This window comes from Equus quagga, chromosome 14 (genome assembly GCF_021613505.1).
Source record: "Equus quagga isolate Etosha38 chromosome 14, UCLA_HA_Equagga_1.0, whole genome shotgun sequence".
In the NCBI taxonomy this organism is placed as follows: Eukaryota; Metazoa; Chordata; class Mammalia; order Perissodactyla; family Equidae; genus Equus; species Equus quagga.
Window position 1 is genome coordinate 21,849,260 of NC_060280.1, and position 19,080 is coordinate 21,868,339.

The window sequence follows — 19,080 nt, forward strand, 5'->3', positions numbered from 1 at the left end:
ACATAGAACAGTACAATGAGGTGTCTTCAGTGGGGGAAGGGGAAGAGTTAGAAGTCCTGTCAGCAGGAAATCAGCCTGAATCTTCTGATCCCTGCTGTTCCATACCATGAAAATAGAGCTGGCCCGATGAACAGCAAGTCGACGCTGTAAGGGAATACTTGGCAAATGAAAGTCCCAATTATAATAAAAAACTCACGACTTACCTCAGATTCTGTAGTTTACACTCTTGGCATTTCAAGGCTTCACACAATGACTTTACTCCATTATCCCCTATATCACTCCCTTTCAGGTTCAGTTGCATCAGATTCTGGTTGTGAGTCAAACAACGAGAGATATCTTGACAACCATCAGGGAAAGAAAGAAACCTCAACCTTCACAAGAAAAATATGCAGGAGAAGTTACAAAATCATCTCTGTCCCTGGTTACCACATCCCTTTCTTTTCAAAACCAACTCTTAGATATTATCTAAATACTCCTGCCATCTCTTCTCTTACTCTGGGTATCTCATATTTCAGGTCAGGTCATAAATCCAAGTTTCAAGATGTGGCTTAGGAAAACAACTGGGTTATAACTTAGATGTCCCTTATATCCTGATAACTGATACTCTCAACTTTTTTTGACCTTGAAGGAAAAGAATAACATCAGGAAAAGCAGAAGAGAGTTTGTGAACTCTTAATCCCAGGAATGACTACCAAAAATTATTGGGGCTGTTCCAAATATTGCAATTACACCATCAATTCACAAGATTTAGTCCTTTAAATAACCCAAGGTGAATTCATAGTTAATATCAACTATTCGATGTGCATCATTAGCAAAACTCATTATTGCAAACTACGCCCTGTCATCTCATGGACTTTGTTAGGTGTACAGAGACCACCCAAAGCAAAATATGAAGTTAAATATGCCCATTTTTCTTCCTATTTTCCATCTCCTAACTCAGTCACTGTTAGCTATCTCTGATTCTTCTGTAGTGCCTCTGCCAGTCCCAAATGCCCTATGTTCACACTGCTCACGAACTGTTCAAAACCTCCCTCTGTAATATTCCCTCTCCTCTCTTTTGCCACCACCCACCCTTCACCCTCACCCCACTTCCAGCCAAGCACATTCAAGAAAATTAAACTTTTACCCATTTAGAATGCTAACCATCATCATCTAGTAAAAGCGCCTAATGCTCTCAGTAAATATAAATTCAAAGTACGATCTCACTTGTTAGGGAAAAGGGACCTGAGTAAGACCACGCTAAGGTGGGAAAGACTGAGAGCTATCTTCATGGTGTCATCCCTCCAAGGGACCCTTGCATTCTAAAAGAGGGAGCCATTTAACTCGAAAGAAGGCATTAACTATTGTTAGGATGTGGACTGGTGACATTCAGTGGAGGGACAATGTGGGGGAGATGTTTGGGGGTGAGCAAAAAGGACTTCCAGGAACCCTTAATCATAACAAATGCAATTGCTTACCACATCTATATGCAAGAGCCTATCTACTTACTTGAAATCTAAGGCTGGATCTCACTAAAAACACTGAGATTCTAAGGGAAATATTTAGAGGGAAGCCTGCTCCCCCCAAAAAAGAACATTAATCTTCAGTGTTAATGCAAAAAAGTACCTATCATTTGTTCAGTATTCAGTACATATTACTGAGCACCAATTAGGCCTTGGGCACACTGATGAGCCCTGAATACAGAAGAAAATAGGATTAGTCCTAGCTCCTAGTAGGGCCAATACACAAGAGGGAGAGAGACATGTAAAAAGGCAAATGTAAAAAAGTGATAGGGTACCTGGAATCAAATTAAGAAATAATAAAATAATAAAACAAAAAAAAAATAGCAAATGTCGGCAAGGATGATGAGCAGCTGGAACTTTCATATATTGCTGGTGGGACTATAAAATGGTACAACCACTCCGAAGAACTGGTTGGCAATTTCTTTAAAAGTTAAACATATATCTATGAACTAGCTATTCTATTCCTAGGTATTAGCCCAAGACATGAAGACATATGTCACAAAAAAGATTTGTACAAGAATATTCACAGCAGCATTACTAATAATACCCTCAAATTGGAACCAACCCAGAGGTCTATTAACAAGAGAATGAACAAACAAATTGTAGGATATCATACAGTGGAATGCTAATCAGCAGTAAAAAGAAAGTATTGAAACATGCAACATGGGTAAATTTTTAAAAAGATTTGTTGAGCAAAAGAAGATGGACACAAAAAATACATACTGTATGAATCAATATAAATGGTTTCCAAGAGAAGACAAAGCTAATCTACAGTGAGAGAGGTTAGAAAGTGACTGGCCTTGGGAGTGGATGGGGTAAGAGGACTGAATATAAAGGGGTACGAGGAAACTTTCTGAGGTGATGGAGTTATTTTCTATCTTGTTTTGGGTATTGGCAATTGTCAAAACTCAACGAACTGAATATTAGTATGTGTGCATTTTACTTAATGTAAATTATTCCTCAAGGAGAAGAAAAAATAGTATGTTCCAGAACGTGTCTTTGAAAATGCTTTGCTGACCTTCCTAGAATGCCTTAGTTCTGTGTTCTTCATTTGGAAAATTCCTAATCAAGCCTCAAAAACCCATGTCAACAGCTTCTATGCTCTGTGCAACCTCTCCCAGAACAAGTTAGTTATCCTCCCACATCCCCAGGTTTCCACAGTGCATGTTCTTAGAGTATTTCACACAGTGGATTTTAAGTATTTGTTTACTATTGGTTACCCCCAATAAGTAGGAGTAGGAGGTGGGATCAGGACAGGAATTGGAATAACTCCACTAAATTTTCTTATGCCAGACTTACCGTAGTTTTTGTAGTTTACAGCTTGGGTGCCTTACTTCTTGATAAAAAGTCTTCATTGCTAACTTATCAAGGTTGCTATGACACAGGTCCAATTCTCTCAACTGTTCATTTGTATGAAGCACAGAACAGAGATCTTGCCAATAATGAATAATGCAACCAAAATCCCTTTGCCTAAATAATTGGAAAAAGAAAAGACCAGTCAATGTATTTCAGCCCAGGCAACTCTCAGAAGATGGTACAGGCTGAAAATAAGTGTACTTTGGAAATGGCGAGAACATCCAGTGCAGCTCTCGCTTGGTTGGGCACAGTCCACCGGGAAGCCTTTCTCTTGGCACTCCAGAGGTTTCATTTGCCCTGTAGCTCCCCCACCCCCTCAATACACACAAAATAAATCACACAAAAACAATAAAAGCTAGAAAGAATTCACTTTGGAGGAAGAGACTCGGGAAGGACAAGAGACGAGTCTTCAAATACCTGAAGAGCCAATATCAAGAAGAAAAATAATATATGACCACAAGGAGTAAGATTAGGAATAGTGGGTAGACATTAGGGAACTGCGGTGTAGATTGAGAACCAGAGGCCCTGAGCCCCAGGTCTATCACTTACCAGCTATGTTACTTTAAGCAAGTCACATCAGTTCCATGCGCCATGTTTTCTTTATGTATAAAGTGGAAACGCTGTCTCCCTTCACAGGGTTGGGAGGATTTAATAGTCAATTTTGGTGGGTATACAAAAGCACTTTGTAAATTTTAAAATGCTGTATATTTTAATTATCAGGCATATTATCAATGGACTCATTATAAACAAATAAAAGGTAATAATGAATGAAACAGAGGTTAGCCTAGTGATTATTAGCATAAATTCTAGAATGGAACAGTCCTGAGTCCCAACTCTGCCATTCGCTAAACTGGGTGATTCTGGCACTGTTACTAACCTATGTGAGTCTCAGCTTCTTCATCTTAAAAAATTGAGATACGAGTAACTATTTCTTAGGATTACTATGAAGATTCAGTAGGACAATCTATAGAAAATGTTCAGCAAATATTTCACATTGTAAATGCTCCTAGCAATTGGTAGCTGATATTATCTATATTAAAATATATAAAAGTCTAGCATGTTGCCTTATACATAATAGCTACTATAGGTGAGAAAAAAATATCTTTTTCTGTCTGCTCTCCTAGTTTCTCTGGCTGTGACCCTATAAATTAGACTGACAAAAGGCAGATTAACAAGAGAAAAGGATACAAATTTTATTAGCATGTGCATGATGGCTACATATGGGAGAAACTCAGTTATGAGTAACTCAAAGGAGTGGTTAGAATTTGGGGTGTATATACCTAAATTAGTAGGGGAAAGGCAAGAGAAGAAAGGGCACTTAGGGAAAAACAAGTGACTTTTTGGAAAGATAAATGGGCCCCTACAAGAACAGATGAGAGATATGAGAGTTTGTGACAATGTCTGTCTGGGTGTGGTGCTAATTTCTGTCTCCAAGAAGAGAAGATTAGAGTTGCTCCCAGGGAGGGGATTTATGAGAGTTGAGTTCTTTTGGGAGGCTCTGCTTTCAGGCAGATAAGAGGTTTCAGGAACTCAAATGCCTTCAGCTAAAAGTAGTTTTTATATAAAAGCTGCATATTTTGGAGTGGCATATCCTGATCCCCTTCACTACTCAAATATTAGTTTCCCCATACCTTACACTTAAATTGGAATTAGTAACATTGCAGAGTGATGGTCTACATCACTTGTGGTCTTGAATTTGAGAAAGCTAGGTCATAAATCATTCAAACATTCAAGCACTTACTATATACAAATACAACTGATAAGACAGAGAACAAGGGGCTGGCCCAGTGATGTAGTGGTTGAGTTCCCATGCTCTGCTTCAGCAGCCCAGGGTTTGCGAGTTTGGATCATGGGTGCAGACCTACACACCACTCATCAAGCCATGCTGTGGCAGTGTACCATCTACAAAATAGAGGAAGATTGGCAATAGATTTTAGCTCAGGGCCAATCTTCCTCACCAAAAAAAAAGTGAACAAGACAGATAGAGATCCTGCACTTGTAAAGTTTACAATGTATAGTTATGTTGTAGAAGAGACTGAGATCACCTATACCGTCTCTCTTAAAATACTGGGTTCTCAGATCCTTTTTATTTTGTTTTAAAGATTGGCACCTGAACTAACAACTTGCCAATCTTTCTTTTTCTTTTTTCTCCCCAAATGCCCCCAGTAGATAGTTGTATACTTTTAGTTGTGGGTCCTTCCAGTTGTGGCATGTGGGACGCTGCCTCAACATGGCTTGATGAGCGGTGCCATGTCCACGCCCAGGATCTGAACCGGAAAAGCCCTGGGCCACCAAAGCGGAGCACGTGAACTTACCACTTGGCCACGGGGCTGGCCCCTCAGATTCTTTTTTTATTTTAGCAACAATGCCAACTTTACTGTTAGATAACACTAAAAGTAAGGGGAAGGTAGCATGAAGACTGGCAATATAGTACCTAGAATGCCTTCCTCACATTTATCATTAGGCATAAAATACATTCTAATGCTGGGGTCAGCCTGGTGGCAAAGCAGTTAAGTTCATACGTTGCGCTTTGGTGGCCTGGGGTTTGCCGGTTCAGATCCCAGGTGCAGACCTACGTACTGCTTATCAAGCCATGCTGTGGCAGGTGTCCCACATATAAAGTAGAGGAAGATGGGCAGGGCCAATCTTCCTCAGGAATAAAAAAAAGGAGGATTTGCAGCAGATGTTAGTTCAGGGCTAATCTTCCTCAAAAAAATAAAAATAAAAAAATACATTCTAATGCCCTAGGTTCAATCATGTCTTCTATAAATAGAACTATGGAGTCAAAGTTAAGAACACTGACTGAAGGAGATTACTGTCCTTGGGGATTTGTGAGTAAAGGTCATGGCACCCCAGCCTACAATTCCTACTCCCACAGTTCAGAGAGAAATGAAATATATGTTCTTAAGAGGAATGCTTCTACAGTTTATATAATAGCAATGAGACAGCTTGGGTAAAGTTGGAAAACCAAGGACTTATATAATCAGATGTGTGACCTCAGTCAAGTTATATACTTCCTGGTATCTTGGTTTTTTTATAAGTAAAATGAAAATAATAGCATCCACCTAGGATTCTTGGGAGACTAAATGAGTTGGGACTTAGAAGACTGTCAGGTGTATGTCAAGCAAATATTAGCTATTATTTGACGTGTGCTTGAATCAATAATTGTAAACTTACTTTCTAAGAGGACTTCTCTGAATCTTAGTTTTGTTAATCTTAAAAATAAATTGAGATATGGTTTTGACGAGCGTTAAACTGGATAACATGTTAAATATCCCATGTACTATATAACTGTATCCCACATAGTAAGCCCTCAATTTTAGTTAAATCTGGAACTAATTCCATAGTTCATTTCTTCCCCCAGACTTAGATGGGTATTCAGAAAAGGCAACTTGAGGAAGGGGAGAGGGTAAAAATAATATGCATAAAATGCTGAAGGTCCATTTATTCTTTCAAAACATTCATTCAGCACCTACTATTTCTTCCTCACATCTGACTCTCTCTAGCTAGGTGTTAAAGGGCTGAGAACTTTTAGGCAAATGCTGACCTGTGTCTAGGCAACGGAGAAGCTGCAGAGTACAGTGAAACAGAGTCCAGAGAGATGACCTATGTACCTAAATTCAGCAAGAAATTTCTGGTCCCTAATCTCCCGGAGGGCCTTTTAAAAGTTAAATATACGTACTATAGCGGATGTAAGTTTGTGCCATGCCACATCCCTCCTTGAAGACTGAAACACTCATCCCTAGTTGTTGGAAGAGTTGACAGCTGAGAGCTTTCAGCCAAGTCCCTCTCTTGGGATTGCCCTCAGGCTAAGAGAGCCACTTCAGGCAAGTTTTTGCCCATTCCTCACCAGTAGCCGTGACTGGTCAGTAAGATGTTTCTGTGCCTGGCCTCCTTGCCTCAGGGTGGGACAACTCTGAAAGGTAATCCTGGCTCTAGGACCTCACCTAAACAACACCTTCCCTCCCTCTGAGAAACTCTGCTTCCTTCACTCCCTCACAGGGCACTTTCAGGGAATGACCTAGCACACTTACCAAGTTTCAGCTGAGTGGCTTGAGTTTAACATCTTCCTCTCAGATTCCACAGTCACAGACAGTTTAATGGTCTGTAAACTTTGGCAATGCTTGAGGCAGAATGAAGACACAAGCAAATGGATTTTCCCATGAATATTAATGACAACCTTTCGGAAATATCTCATTGCCTGGCTTATAAATCCTTCATCTTGAGTCTCATACAGATAGTGAAACAACTCCAGAAATCCTAGCTGTGATGGAAAACAGTCACTGTTTCCTAATATTTCCATCCACTGAAGTATCTTCCATTTTACCCCCAGTGACATTTTACAGTTAAAAGTGTCCTCGAGTTGCTTTACTAGACCTTCATTCAAAAGGCCAAACACAAAGCATTTCATCTGCATCAGATGGCGGTCTTTATAACTGTTGCTTTCAAATAACAGCTTCAAATCTTCAAAAGACTGAAAAAAAAGGTTCCCGGTTTCCCTACTGTCTTTCAATATATAGAACATAGCTGCAAAAAACTCCTGAATATGTAGGTGGGTGAACACATAGCAGTTTTCATACTCTGTGTCCTTTTGAAGAATATTCACGTCCAGGAAAATTGAGACATCACATTTAGTTAATCCATGCTTTCTGAGATTTTCCCTGTAAAACACATATGTCATAGTCCATACTCCTTTGGCAGCTAAGTGGCACAGGCTCCTCAGTTGGGTTTGGTTGGGTAGACTAGGACAGCTTCCATCTGCTGGTGTGAACAAGCTAGAGATATAGCAGGTAAACAGAGCCGTGGTGGTTTTGCAGGTCAATGTGACACCCTTCTCCATTTGCTGCTCCAGACAAGTACAAATGACTCGGCACACTAGGGGGACTTTGCACAGGCTAAAAAGCATCTCACTATTTCTTAGTGAACCAAATACTTGCAAAGCCCACTTCTTGTCTTCAAAAAACTGGTAAATATACTCCTCTCTTGCATCCTCAGACATACCCAGTAGCTCTACAGAACGCTGACTCTTCAACAAAGGCTCTAGTTTCTTACATGCTGTGAGTCTCGTTGTCACCAGTAAGGACGACTCAGGGAGCATCACTTTCCTCAGCAAACTACTCATGAGGAAGGACACTGGGTGTACCTGGGTCCAGTCTTCACACAACGCAAACTCAGGTTCCTCAAAGGCGAAGTTCAGTTCATCAAAACTATCAATAATAAAAAGGAGACTACTGGGCTGGGACATAATCCTTTCAATGGGGCCTTCTGTGCTGGGCCAGTCCTTTGATATCATTTGAACAAAGCTTCTCTCTCTCAACTGGTTAATTTCTCTGGTATTGAGATAAAAAACATAGGCAAATCTCTGCTGATAGAGGTTGCCCTGTGCCCAATCTAACATTGCCTTTCTCACCAAGGTTGTTTTCCCAACCCCAGCAGCCCCCTGAAGCACCACCGTCTGTGGCTGCTCCCCGGTTTTGACATCCACATCAAACAAATGTTCCAACAGTTCTTGACCTTTCTGAGCAATTTCATGACAGAAATCTTTAGGTTCTCCAAGCAAACACTCCTCATCCCACATGATGCAGAATTTTTCCTTTATTCGACTTCTGTATTCTGTTCCATCACCTAAATCAGTTGGAATGGAGCAGGAAAAACACAAAGAGACACACGATCAAAACAAATTCTATGATTTGCAATGTTAAGAATACTGGACTTGGGGGGCTGGCCCCGTGGCCGAGTGGTTAGGTTCGCGCGCTCCGCTGCAGGCGGCCCAGTGTTTCGTTGGTTCGAATCCTGGGCGCAGACATGGCACTGCTCGTCAGACCACGCTGAGGCGGCGTCCCACATGCCACAACTAGAAGAACCCACAACGAAGAATACACAACTATGTACCGGGGGGCTTTGGGGAGAAAAAGGAAAAAATAAAATCTTTAAAAAAACAAAAACAAAGAATACTGGACTTGGAGTTAGGAACAAGAAGTGATACAGGCCAAAATCAAAGTGCAGTTGGTTTAGGGGTAAGAAAAGAATGTAAATAAAGCAAAAATGTTCCTGTAGATTTAAAACCTACATTAGAAACTGTGGAAAAACAGAACTGACAATGCAGAAAAATGAATTTATAAAATAAAAATTTGATTTGTTCTAGAAATATTTTCTCTTCTGTGTACTTTTTCTCTACAGAGAAAAAAGATGATATATGTGGAGAATAGAGTCATCATTTAGATAAAAAAAGAACACAGGTAACAATTAATAGTAACAGCCAGAGAAGATCTGAAGACAGATCTGAGTCGACAGATCAAATTAATCCACTTTATACAGGTAAAACATTAATAGAAATGAACATTGAAGCATAGCCTGAAGACTATTTTAAAGAAAAAAATTCCCAAGTGTCCAAGTATAATGAAAATACAGTTTCATCTTTACCTAGTTCAGTCTGATTTCTTCTTTAGATCTCAATTTAAACATCATTATCTGAGAGAAGCCTTCTCTGAACCCCAACACTAGAATAGTTCTCCCAAATAGTCTCAAAACAGTATATTGTTCATTCACAACACGTATCACAAGTTGTAATTACTTTAATTTTTAAAGCAAATAATTCTTTTCTTTGTCCTACTAGGGCATTCAGTACAAACATCTAACATAGTTCATATCCCACTAACTTAAGCTTAGTTCTCCCCCAGGAGACGGTATGGTATTAAAGGCAGGTACTCTTTCTCTTTATGGCATAATATCTAGCACAGGGCAGCACGTAAAAGAAAATTGAGATTATAAGGATGATTTCTACTTTCTTCATTATACTTTTGTCTATCTTCCAAATTTCCTAACAGTAAATTTCTATGGATGTAGAACCCTGGTCTCCTAAATTTATGGCCCATTATACCACAAGAATAAACTCCCTTATATTGAATCAGAAATTAAGGTCAAAGTGGGAAGTTAGTTTCAGATCATTTCATACAATAAACAATATTTATTTATTAGTGCTTGGAATGAAGTGGGTTCTCAATTATTTCTTGAATGAAATAATGTAACATCTTAGAAAGCAGCATAGCTGAGTTAGGAATAAAGGCTTCTCACCTGGTCCAGTTTTCTTTCTACCGTAATTCCATTTATATAAACTGGAATTCAACTACGTTGAATTTGAAAGAAAATAAGGGAATGGAAATGGTATTGAACTAAGACTGAAAGCCCTGGTTCTGGAAATTACATTTTATACGAACTAACTGGTCACTACCCCTAGAACTCAATTACAGCATCGTTTCTAAAGGATGGGAATGGATGTGAGAAACCAAATAGTCCCTGCCAAGTCAAGGACTCTTTAGTCCATAAAACACAGACATGAATATACCTTTGTTCATTAGACTGTCAACTTTTGACTGGGAATTTCCAAATATTGCTCTCTGGAGGCCCTGAATTAACATGGCCTTGATTCTGACTTTGGCCAGAGAGCCAGTGTTGTTGATTCATTTTGAATGAAAGACAGGGAACAGGTAGGATATTAGAAGAAGTTATCAAGAATTGAACAAAGGTCCCCTGGGAGATAAAACTCCATCATGCTTCAAAAGCTCAAACTCTTCCCAAATCTGACAAAAAGTCCATCTACTCACCCAACACTGCCTCCTGATCACCTTGTGCCTCTCCGGCCCTGGCATCTTCTGGCCCCATACTCCGGGCGGTCCCTGCAAGAGGTTCCCACAGGATCATGAGATTTACCAAAAACAAGGAGAGCTTTGGTGATGGCCAGAACTATTCTCAGAGGTCCAATTCTATGACCATCTCGGTTTAAGAAAAGAGCCAACAGAGCCTCAGAATCCACCAACTTAGCTGAGGAAGAAGTGATGTGGTGTGAACAACACTGAAGTAGGAGGCCTCTGGCCATGCCCCCAACCCTCTAACTCTTGGGCAAGTCGTCTAGTCTAAGCCTAAGTTTCCTCGTCTGTACTGACCTAATGGGGATATGGTGAGGCTGAAAGGAAATAATGGATATACACTTAGTAGCTGTAAAGCCTTGTATATGAATAAGGAACTTAAGATGTCTATAATATTCCATACCTGGGAATGACTAAAAATACTGGCTTATATCCCTTAATAACTTTTTGTCCATTCCTCATATTTCAGCAAAGATTTTAAATGATATTGGAGAGTCCTTAAAATTTAGCCTGGCCTATGACTTTGTTTGTAGTTTAGGCAAAGGAACACTAGATGGGACAATTTGTATTGCTCAGTTCCTTTTATCATTCTAATTAGTACAAGATGGATGAATTACCCCCAATTAAGGAGCGAGGCTGAGTAATAGGACTCAGAACCCTCCTACCTCTTCACTGTTCCTCAAATGATCCAACAAGCTCCCAATGTACTTGACCACCACGGAGCTTGTGTCCCACAGAATGGTTTAATCCCCAAATCCCTTTCTTAGAATCATTCCAATGGGCTCCAGGAAGCACCTCCTTCTCCCTATCCCCAGATATGTCCCTAGCATCACTCACAGTTGATCTCTGCTTTTGCTCTCTCACACAGATCCTTCAGGTTCATCTTGCCAAAGATTTTGAGAGCCACATCCCAGGCCTGCTCTCCTGGATAATATCTGTTCATCAAGTTAGCCAGATCCTCCCGCTTGGCCTTCTTCACTTCAGCCCAGGGTATCTGGCAGTGCTCGGGTTCCATGGTCGCATTCCTCAGGAGTAACTTGAATTTATTTAATTCCTCTTTGTTTAGCTCCTCCAAATACAATAGCAGGCCAAAATCAGGAAAGAAGGAAGAAGACAATGAATCTGTCATCTTGTCCACAGACCAATAGTCAGGCTTCAGTGGGGGAAAATAATCAAAAGAATGTTGAATAAATGGGACCTATGGAAAAGTAAGATTAGAAAATGAAATACCTATAAAAAATATAGATTAATTCAACAAACGTGTGTTGAAGCCCAATTTATTAGGCTCAGTACTGACCTAGTGTCCTCTGTAATACGTTTTCTATCATAAAAGCATTCCTCTAATAAAGACCACTGTGTATTTCTTCCACCCTCCCAAGAGTTACTCCTAGTCCCACCACTTATGAGCTGTAAGAAATAAAGAAAGGCAATTCATCTTTCTGAACCTCAGTTTGCTCTTCTGCAAAGTGAAGATATCAGAACCAACCTCCGAGGACGGTGGTAAGGATTGAATGAGGTAGAGTTCATAGATCACCTGGGACAGAACAGGTTCCTACTAAGTGTTGGCAACTTTCCTCATCCCTTCTCTCTCCCAGCAACATTCAACATATATCTCAGCCTATAAAATGTTATTATTGTACCCTCACCAATAACCATTACTCTTGAAGCACATGCAATTGGCATATGCCTCCATTTACCTCTTCTTGTCATGTCATCTCTGTCACAAATCCATATGCAGTCACTGAAAGTCTGCATTCCTAACTCACAAGCTCCTTTCGCATCCACTCCCCAACACACATTATTCTGGATGAGTTTAAAATTAAAGCCCATCCAAAACAGCATTCTCTCACATCTTTGACCTTAACTCCCATGACCTTATTTCACTCCCATGTTTCACTCTGATGTCCTCAATCCAGACTTCATCAGCAACGACTACCCAAACTCTTAAACTGCAAAGTCCCATAACCCATTCTCTACTAATACCTTCCAGCTAATTGAGCAGTTTCATGCCCTCAATCCCTTTGTGACAGTTCTTCAAATTCTATCAAATCCTAGTCTTTGAGCCTTGTGTTTTCCTCTTATTTATCAGCCATCTTAACAGCCTTATTTAATTTATTATTCAGCATGGGTACTCCAGTTAATCACTTAAACCATTTCTTCAAGTTCCTCATTTCCTCTTCAGTGATTTGCTTCAAGAGACAGAGCTAGTAAGTGGTACAGCTGAAACTCAACCTAGATCTTTCTCTAAACTCTCCCCTTTCTAATCTTCCATAATGCCTCCCCCCATTCTTGCCAATGGGATTGGAAAAGATAGATGGGGGAAATAAAAATGTACCAAAGGGAGATTTCACTTCTTAAACAGAAAGTGAATTATCTCAAAATTACATAGTAAATCAGGACTTTTTATCCTACAGCAATTGGTGAGCTATCAGCTGTTTTAGGGTTTTTTGTTTTAACTGCACTGCAGAATTATTCTAGACTACAGATTAGAATGTGACCAAAACAGATTCCATAGTAATTTTTTAAAAAGAAGCAAAAAGGAGTAAATTTGAGGAAACTTCAAAGGAACAGTGAAATTTCCCCAGGACATCCAGACTATGGTAGGTGAGGGAAAATGAGGCGTAGGACACAACACCCTGAACTTTTCACCTAGAAATGTACAGATATCACTGTGTGGGGGCCAATCTTTTTCTTCCTCTTTCCTGTAACAAAGGAAGGGGGCTCTCTCCCCTTTTCTATTGTTCATTCCTCCACCTGTGATCTGAATCACATGAGTACCCAATTATTAAAGGACTTAATCCATTAGTGATCTCTCTTCTCTATCTTCAACCCCTCCCTGTTCTCTAAGTCCCTCTTTAACACTTAAACACACCCAAATCTACTATAGTCTTTTACAAATGTTCCCTTAACTCCACGTCCCCTTCATCTTCACAGTCAAACCTCTCAGAGTCTTCTCTCCTTTACATGTTATACCTCCTCAATCCTCTGCAATCTAACTTTTGCCACCACACTTCTGCTGAGATAACTCATACCAATTACCACCCTGTTGCAAAACCCAATAGGTATTTTTGGATTCAATTTTCTATCAGTAAGCAGGAAAATAACAGTATCTACCTCTGCGACGATCAGAAGCTAATGCATGCACCTAACTTACAGAGTGCCATATGTATAATTGCTATTGTAACCATAACTTAATTCTTGATATTCTCTCTCTTCTTGGCTCTCATAATCCTATACTTTCTTCATTTTCCTCTTGCCTTTCTGGGTGCCCCTTTGAGCCAAGACCTATATGGTTCTGAATCCTATTGGGTCTCTACTACATGAGGGCTATAGTTCTGACAGAAAGACTCTGGTATCCTTCCCAAAAGTTTTATGCTGTTCTTTGAAGAAACTGTTCTTTGTTTTGTGGTCTTCCTTTGTTCACATTTTTGGGAAGGAAAAAACAGATGTTGTCTGTTGTTGCTCCTCTTACGTGAAGGCATTCATAAATTCCAAAATGTTCTAAACTAAAATGGGAACCTGTGGTTGGAGAAGATTCATTTCAATTTTCAAATTTATTTATGTGAACTTTTGCCACTTATAATAATTAGAGCACACGTGTTCAAAATAAATTTTTCATTCAGCACATGTTAATAATAGCCATATTTGTTGAGGATCTACGGTGTATAGGTTCTTTATGAAAATTTTCTCTAGTCTTAAAAATACTCCTGAAAGTTTAGTCTTATCCACATTTTATAGATATGAGGACTTGGAAATTAAGAAACTTGCCCGGGTTACACAGTTGACAAGTAGCCTATCAGACTACAAAGCTGATTCTCTTCCTACTAGGTACCACTGCCTTTCAATTTCACTCCATTTTTCGAGTCACAGTTAAATGAAACCTGTGTGGCCACGTTCCATGATACCTGATCCTGTGCTGAACACTGGGCTATGGGAAGAGGAAGACCTCTAAATATATAATGGCAATCTTCTGAGCTATGGCAGTTCTAGGAGAACACAAAGGAAGGAGGGATTCTTTTCTATAGAGGGTAGAGATGAGAAAGTCTTGGGGAAGTGACATTGTATCTAGGAAACAAGATATTCCCACCCGTTTCCTATACTCCTGCCTGATTTCCTTTCTTGATGGGTCTAATGGAACCACCTATAGCAGTAATTTGCCAGATAATTCTTTATTTGGAGGACATTGTATGGGCACTATATGATGTTTAGTAGCTTTCCTGGCCTCTACCCACTAGATGCCATTGGAACCCTCCTCCATCTCCCACAGCTGTGACAAACAAAATGTCTCCAGACTTTGTCAAATGTCCCAGGGCAGCAAATTGCCTGCAGTTGAAACCACTTCCAAAGCAATACCCTCTACTGCTGAGTGTACAACTCATCAGTCCTTCTCTATGATATGACCATAACGAAGAAATCAAAGAAACAGAGTACATAACTCAGAGAAAGACATTCCCATGAGATTCAAATATATAATAGAAGAAATACTGTAATTGGGAAGGGAAGCACTCAGTGCAGAGTATTAGGACAACTTGTAAACCATTCAGACAAAAAGTAATTAGTATTCTCACAGAATAAATCTCAGATACAGTAAATCAGTAAATCGTTAATACTTCAAACCAGAGGGGAGAAACAGCAGAGACTATTTATCACACTTTAGGAGAGGAGGGACTTACCAGTTTGGGCACATTAAGGGAAATGACCAAAAATCAGGATGAATATTAGGAGATATATTGTTAACTATGTTGAAATTAAAACCTCTTCTCCATAAGAATTCAAACACAAAACGAAACCAAAAACAGCAAAAATGTTTACAGGAAACTTGACAAATAAATAGTTGAAGTGTAAATTAGTAAAATCACTTTAGAACTGTCGGCCTTAACTACTAAAATTGGAGATACACACCCAGATCCACATTTGGTTTCTAATACCATTCACCAATAAGAGGGGTCAGGGCTCTATGGTGAAGTGGCTGATTCTAGGACTAGGGCTGGGAATATACAAGATGAGCCTAAGCTTCTTGTAGTGCTAGAAAGTAAGGAAAAGAAAAGGAAAGAGTACCTCAAAAAGACACAAAAGCCAACCTGAAAGAGCTCCCAAATGGCCAAAATAAATAATGCAGTATTGGATTACAACCCAAAGTATAAAGCAAATATCCATGAGTCTATACTGATATAGATAAATGAATGAATAAATTAATAAATGAGGAGAAAGAGACAAATCTTTCTTGTAGAATAACTCCAAATACTTTACGTAGATATTCCCTTCTCCAGGAGGTGGGTCTTAGCCCCAACCCACCCCCACCCATTTGTTAGTGATTGGGGCTTAGTGATCTGTTAAGTGGAGAACCTGACAAACACTGCCTCAGCCTGGTGATCAAGGTTATCATCATCAGTCATGTCATTGTTGATAGGATGTACCTTTGATATGATGTGATGAGAGTGGCACATGACCACTGTGATATTCCGCCCCAACACCCATAATTCCAGTTTAACCAAGAGGAAAACATCAGACAAACCCAAAATAATAGGCTACAAAATACCTGACCAGTACTTCTCAAAACTGTCAAAGTCATCAAAAACAAAGAAAGACTGAGAAACTTTCACAGACCAGAGGAGACTAAGGAGTCAAGATGACTAAGTGTAATACGGTATTCTGAAAAGGGTCCAAGAATAGAAAAGAACTAGGAAAAAACTACTGAAACCTAAGCTAAGTGTCACTTAATTAACAGTCTTAATTGCCTTAGTCGTGACAAGTACACTAAGGTAACTCAAGACGTTAAAAATAGGGGAAATTGGGTGAGGGGTATAAGACAATTCTTTTTCTGTAAATCTAAAACTATTCTAAAATAAAATAGTTATTTTTAAATTGGAGATATGCATACCCTACGGCCTAACAATCATATTCTTCAGAATCAACCCAACAGGGATGTGTGTGCAGGTATACCAAGAGACACACAAGAATAGCCACAGCAGCAATATTGTAATTCCTAAGCACTGGAAAAGATCCAAGAGTCCACCTACAGTAGAACCAACAAATAAATTGTGGTAAATTCATACAATGAAATCCTATACAGTAATGAAAATACATGATCTGCAACTATACGCTACTAGGGTGAATCTCACAAACATAATCAGTGAAAGAAGCCAAACCTCAAAAGATTATGTATCGTATAATTCCATTCATAAAAAGATCAAAAATAAAAAAATAAACCATATATTGTTTATGGATGCATGTATAAAAAATGGGGTAGGGGTAAGGAAGTAACTACCATAAAAGTGAGTTTCGTGTTACCTCTGCAGGCAGGGAGGATTTATGATCAGGGAGGTGCCCCTGGGGCTCTTGGGCACTGGTAATGTTCTATTCCTTGACCTGGTGATGGTTTACATGGACGATCACTTGGTTATCATTCACTAAGCTGCACATTTATGTTTAATGCACTCTTCTATATGAATTATAGTTCACACTAAAATATAGTTTTTAAAAGGTTCATATCACCAGAAAGACATAATACAAATTAGAAAAGCACTAAAAGCAAATTATTGCTAATAATCTATCCATAGAGGGAAAAAAGGTAGACGGCTAACAAGTATTTCAGAAAATGTTCAAACTTAAGCAGATAGCGAAACTAACACAAACCAGGTGATATCACTTCACAATTATCAAAATGGCAAAAATAAGCTTTAAAAAACAATATCACATGACGATGAGCACATAATGGAGCAGCTATTGTTAGTATAAATGTTAACTGCTACACTCTTGGAAAGGTGCATGTCCACAACTATGAAGAACTTGAAAACCATGCATGACTTTTCAACCAGTAACCTCTCTCTGGGAAATTACTCAATGGAAAGAATCCCAAGCACAGAAAAGAAAGTTTTGTGCACACATGTGTTTATTTCAAGTAGTAAATAATTGCCAAACTAAAACTCAATTATGATTAATGAAATAAACGCATAAAAATATGGCACAGTCATTAAAATGACCTCTTCACGCAGCAATATGCAACACGTGCAGGGTTAAAAGTAGAGTAAGAATATGAGGATTGCTACTAAAGAATTAAAACAAAACCTCTACATAAAAAAGACAAAGAAAATATACCAAAATAAACTTCGTCGTGTTTTGGGTTTACGACAATTTGTGACAACTTTCTTTAATCAAAACACATTCCTTAAATAAGTGGAGCACAGCAAGAGGGAATATTCTCGGACTGAAGAACGAACACCTGCTCTCGGGCAGGGAGGAGAGAGGCGTGCTGGAATTCCCTAGGACTGGTGAAAGTGGGGATAATCATACCACTTGACCTCACGCGAGTTAGGAAGCAGGCACTGCACTCGAGCTAAAGGCCACACTAGGTCTCCACCGAAAGTGGACTACTTACCCACGTGCGCACCGGAGCCTGGGCTCCCCGCCTCCCCAAGAGACCGCGGACTCGCCTCGCACCGGGAGTGACCGCTCCCGCGGATCTTCGCCCGCGCCCGCTAGCGGACCAAGTTCTCTTCCCTGGGAGTCCTGGCAGCTCCTCCTCTTGGGCCTCGGCCCGGGGTCTGCATCCCCTTTTTTGTCTTCCACGCAGAATGTGGGCGCTGGAAAGACTCTCAGGCGATCTAATCCTATTTTAGCGGGGGCAAAACACCCCCAGAGAAGAGGAGGATCATTCCATACCTTGAGTCACAGTGGACGTCGGTTGCGAAGGTTAAATCCCAGGGCCGAAAGCGAGGAAACGAAGAGGGAAAGGAAAAGGTGAAAGGAACAGCTCAACAGGTACCTGCTGTTTGATGTGAAAGGGGAACTCACCCTTTTTCCTTTCACGACTAATCTTCCTCCTCCGCTGCGAGCCCAGCAAACGCGCGCGAAGAGCTGCGTGGGCCGCCGGGTGCGGTTGGAACCTCTCGGCCCGGCCCAGCGAGTCTCTCTTCCCATTGGCTGGCAGGGCAAGGGGCGCTGCTCCTACGCTGGCGCTCGGTGCCTGAGCCTCAGACCCGCTCTACCGCGCACTGCTCCTAGGAGAAGATAACCTGGTGCAATATAAGATCCTCTGCGTGCGGTGCACCTCGGGGACACAGCCTCCTTCCTTTCCTGAGAACTCAACCTGGGGGAAGCGGGGGTCTGGGAGTTGGAACCTGGCTCCAGATGACCTTTCGCATACTGGCTGACTCCCAATTAGCAGCAGCCCTTTATTCCTCCATCCAATAATCCATGTAATTATTGAGCACCTACTTCGTGCCTGCCAGTTTTCCGGGCCCTCTCCAGCAGCGAACAAAACATCCGAAGTCTTGCTCCCGCCTCCCTCTCTGGCGCTTTCATTGTATTGAAGGGGCACAGACATTGAACTGTAGTGTATCAGATGGTGATCATTGCCGTGGAGAAAAACAGAGTGGGGTAACAGACTTTGTGCTGGAGGTAAGGGTTAGGGGGTGGGTCCTATTTCTCTCTGGGTAGAAAGGGAAGACACTGCTAAGGTGACATTTGCAAAAAGTGAGAGTGTGAGCTATGCAGATATCTGGGAGACGGAGCATTCTAGGAGAAGGAAATAACAAGCGCAGAGGCCTCAGACAAGAGCCTGCTTGATATATTTG

General features: G+C 40.4%; 1 protein-coding gene across 1 annotated transcript in view; it reads right to left on the reverse strand.

Annotated features, from left to right (window-relative positions):
* NLRP14 (NLR family pyrin domain containing 14) overlaps positions 1–18,010 on the reverse strand; it is a 36,840-nt gene extending 18,830 nt beyond the window's left edge. Inside the window, exons 1-6 of the mRNA XM_046684764.1 lie at positions 17,883–18,010; positions 11,342–11,702; positions 10,463–10,534; positions 6,893–8,483; positions 2,802–2,966; positions 204–371 (exon numbers count right to left, since the gene is read on the reverse strand). Of these exons, the coding sequence (XP_046540720.1) occupies positions 204–371; positions 2,802–2,966; positions 6,893–8,483; positions 10,463–10,534; positions 11,342–11,633 (2,288 nt within the window). The 5' untranslated portion in view covers positions 11,634–11,702; positions 17,883–18,010. The remainder of the gene's footprint in view (positions 1–203; positions 372–2,801; positions 2,967–6,892; positions 8,484–10,462; positions 10,535–11,341; positions 11,703–17,882) is intronic.
* Positions 18,011–19,080: the final 1,070 nt, after the last annotated feature.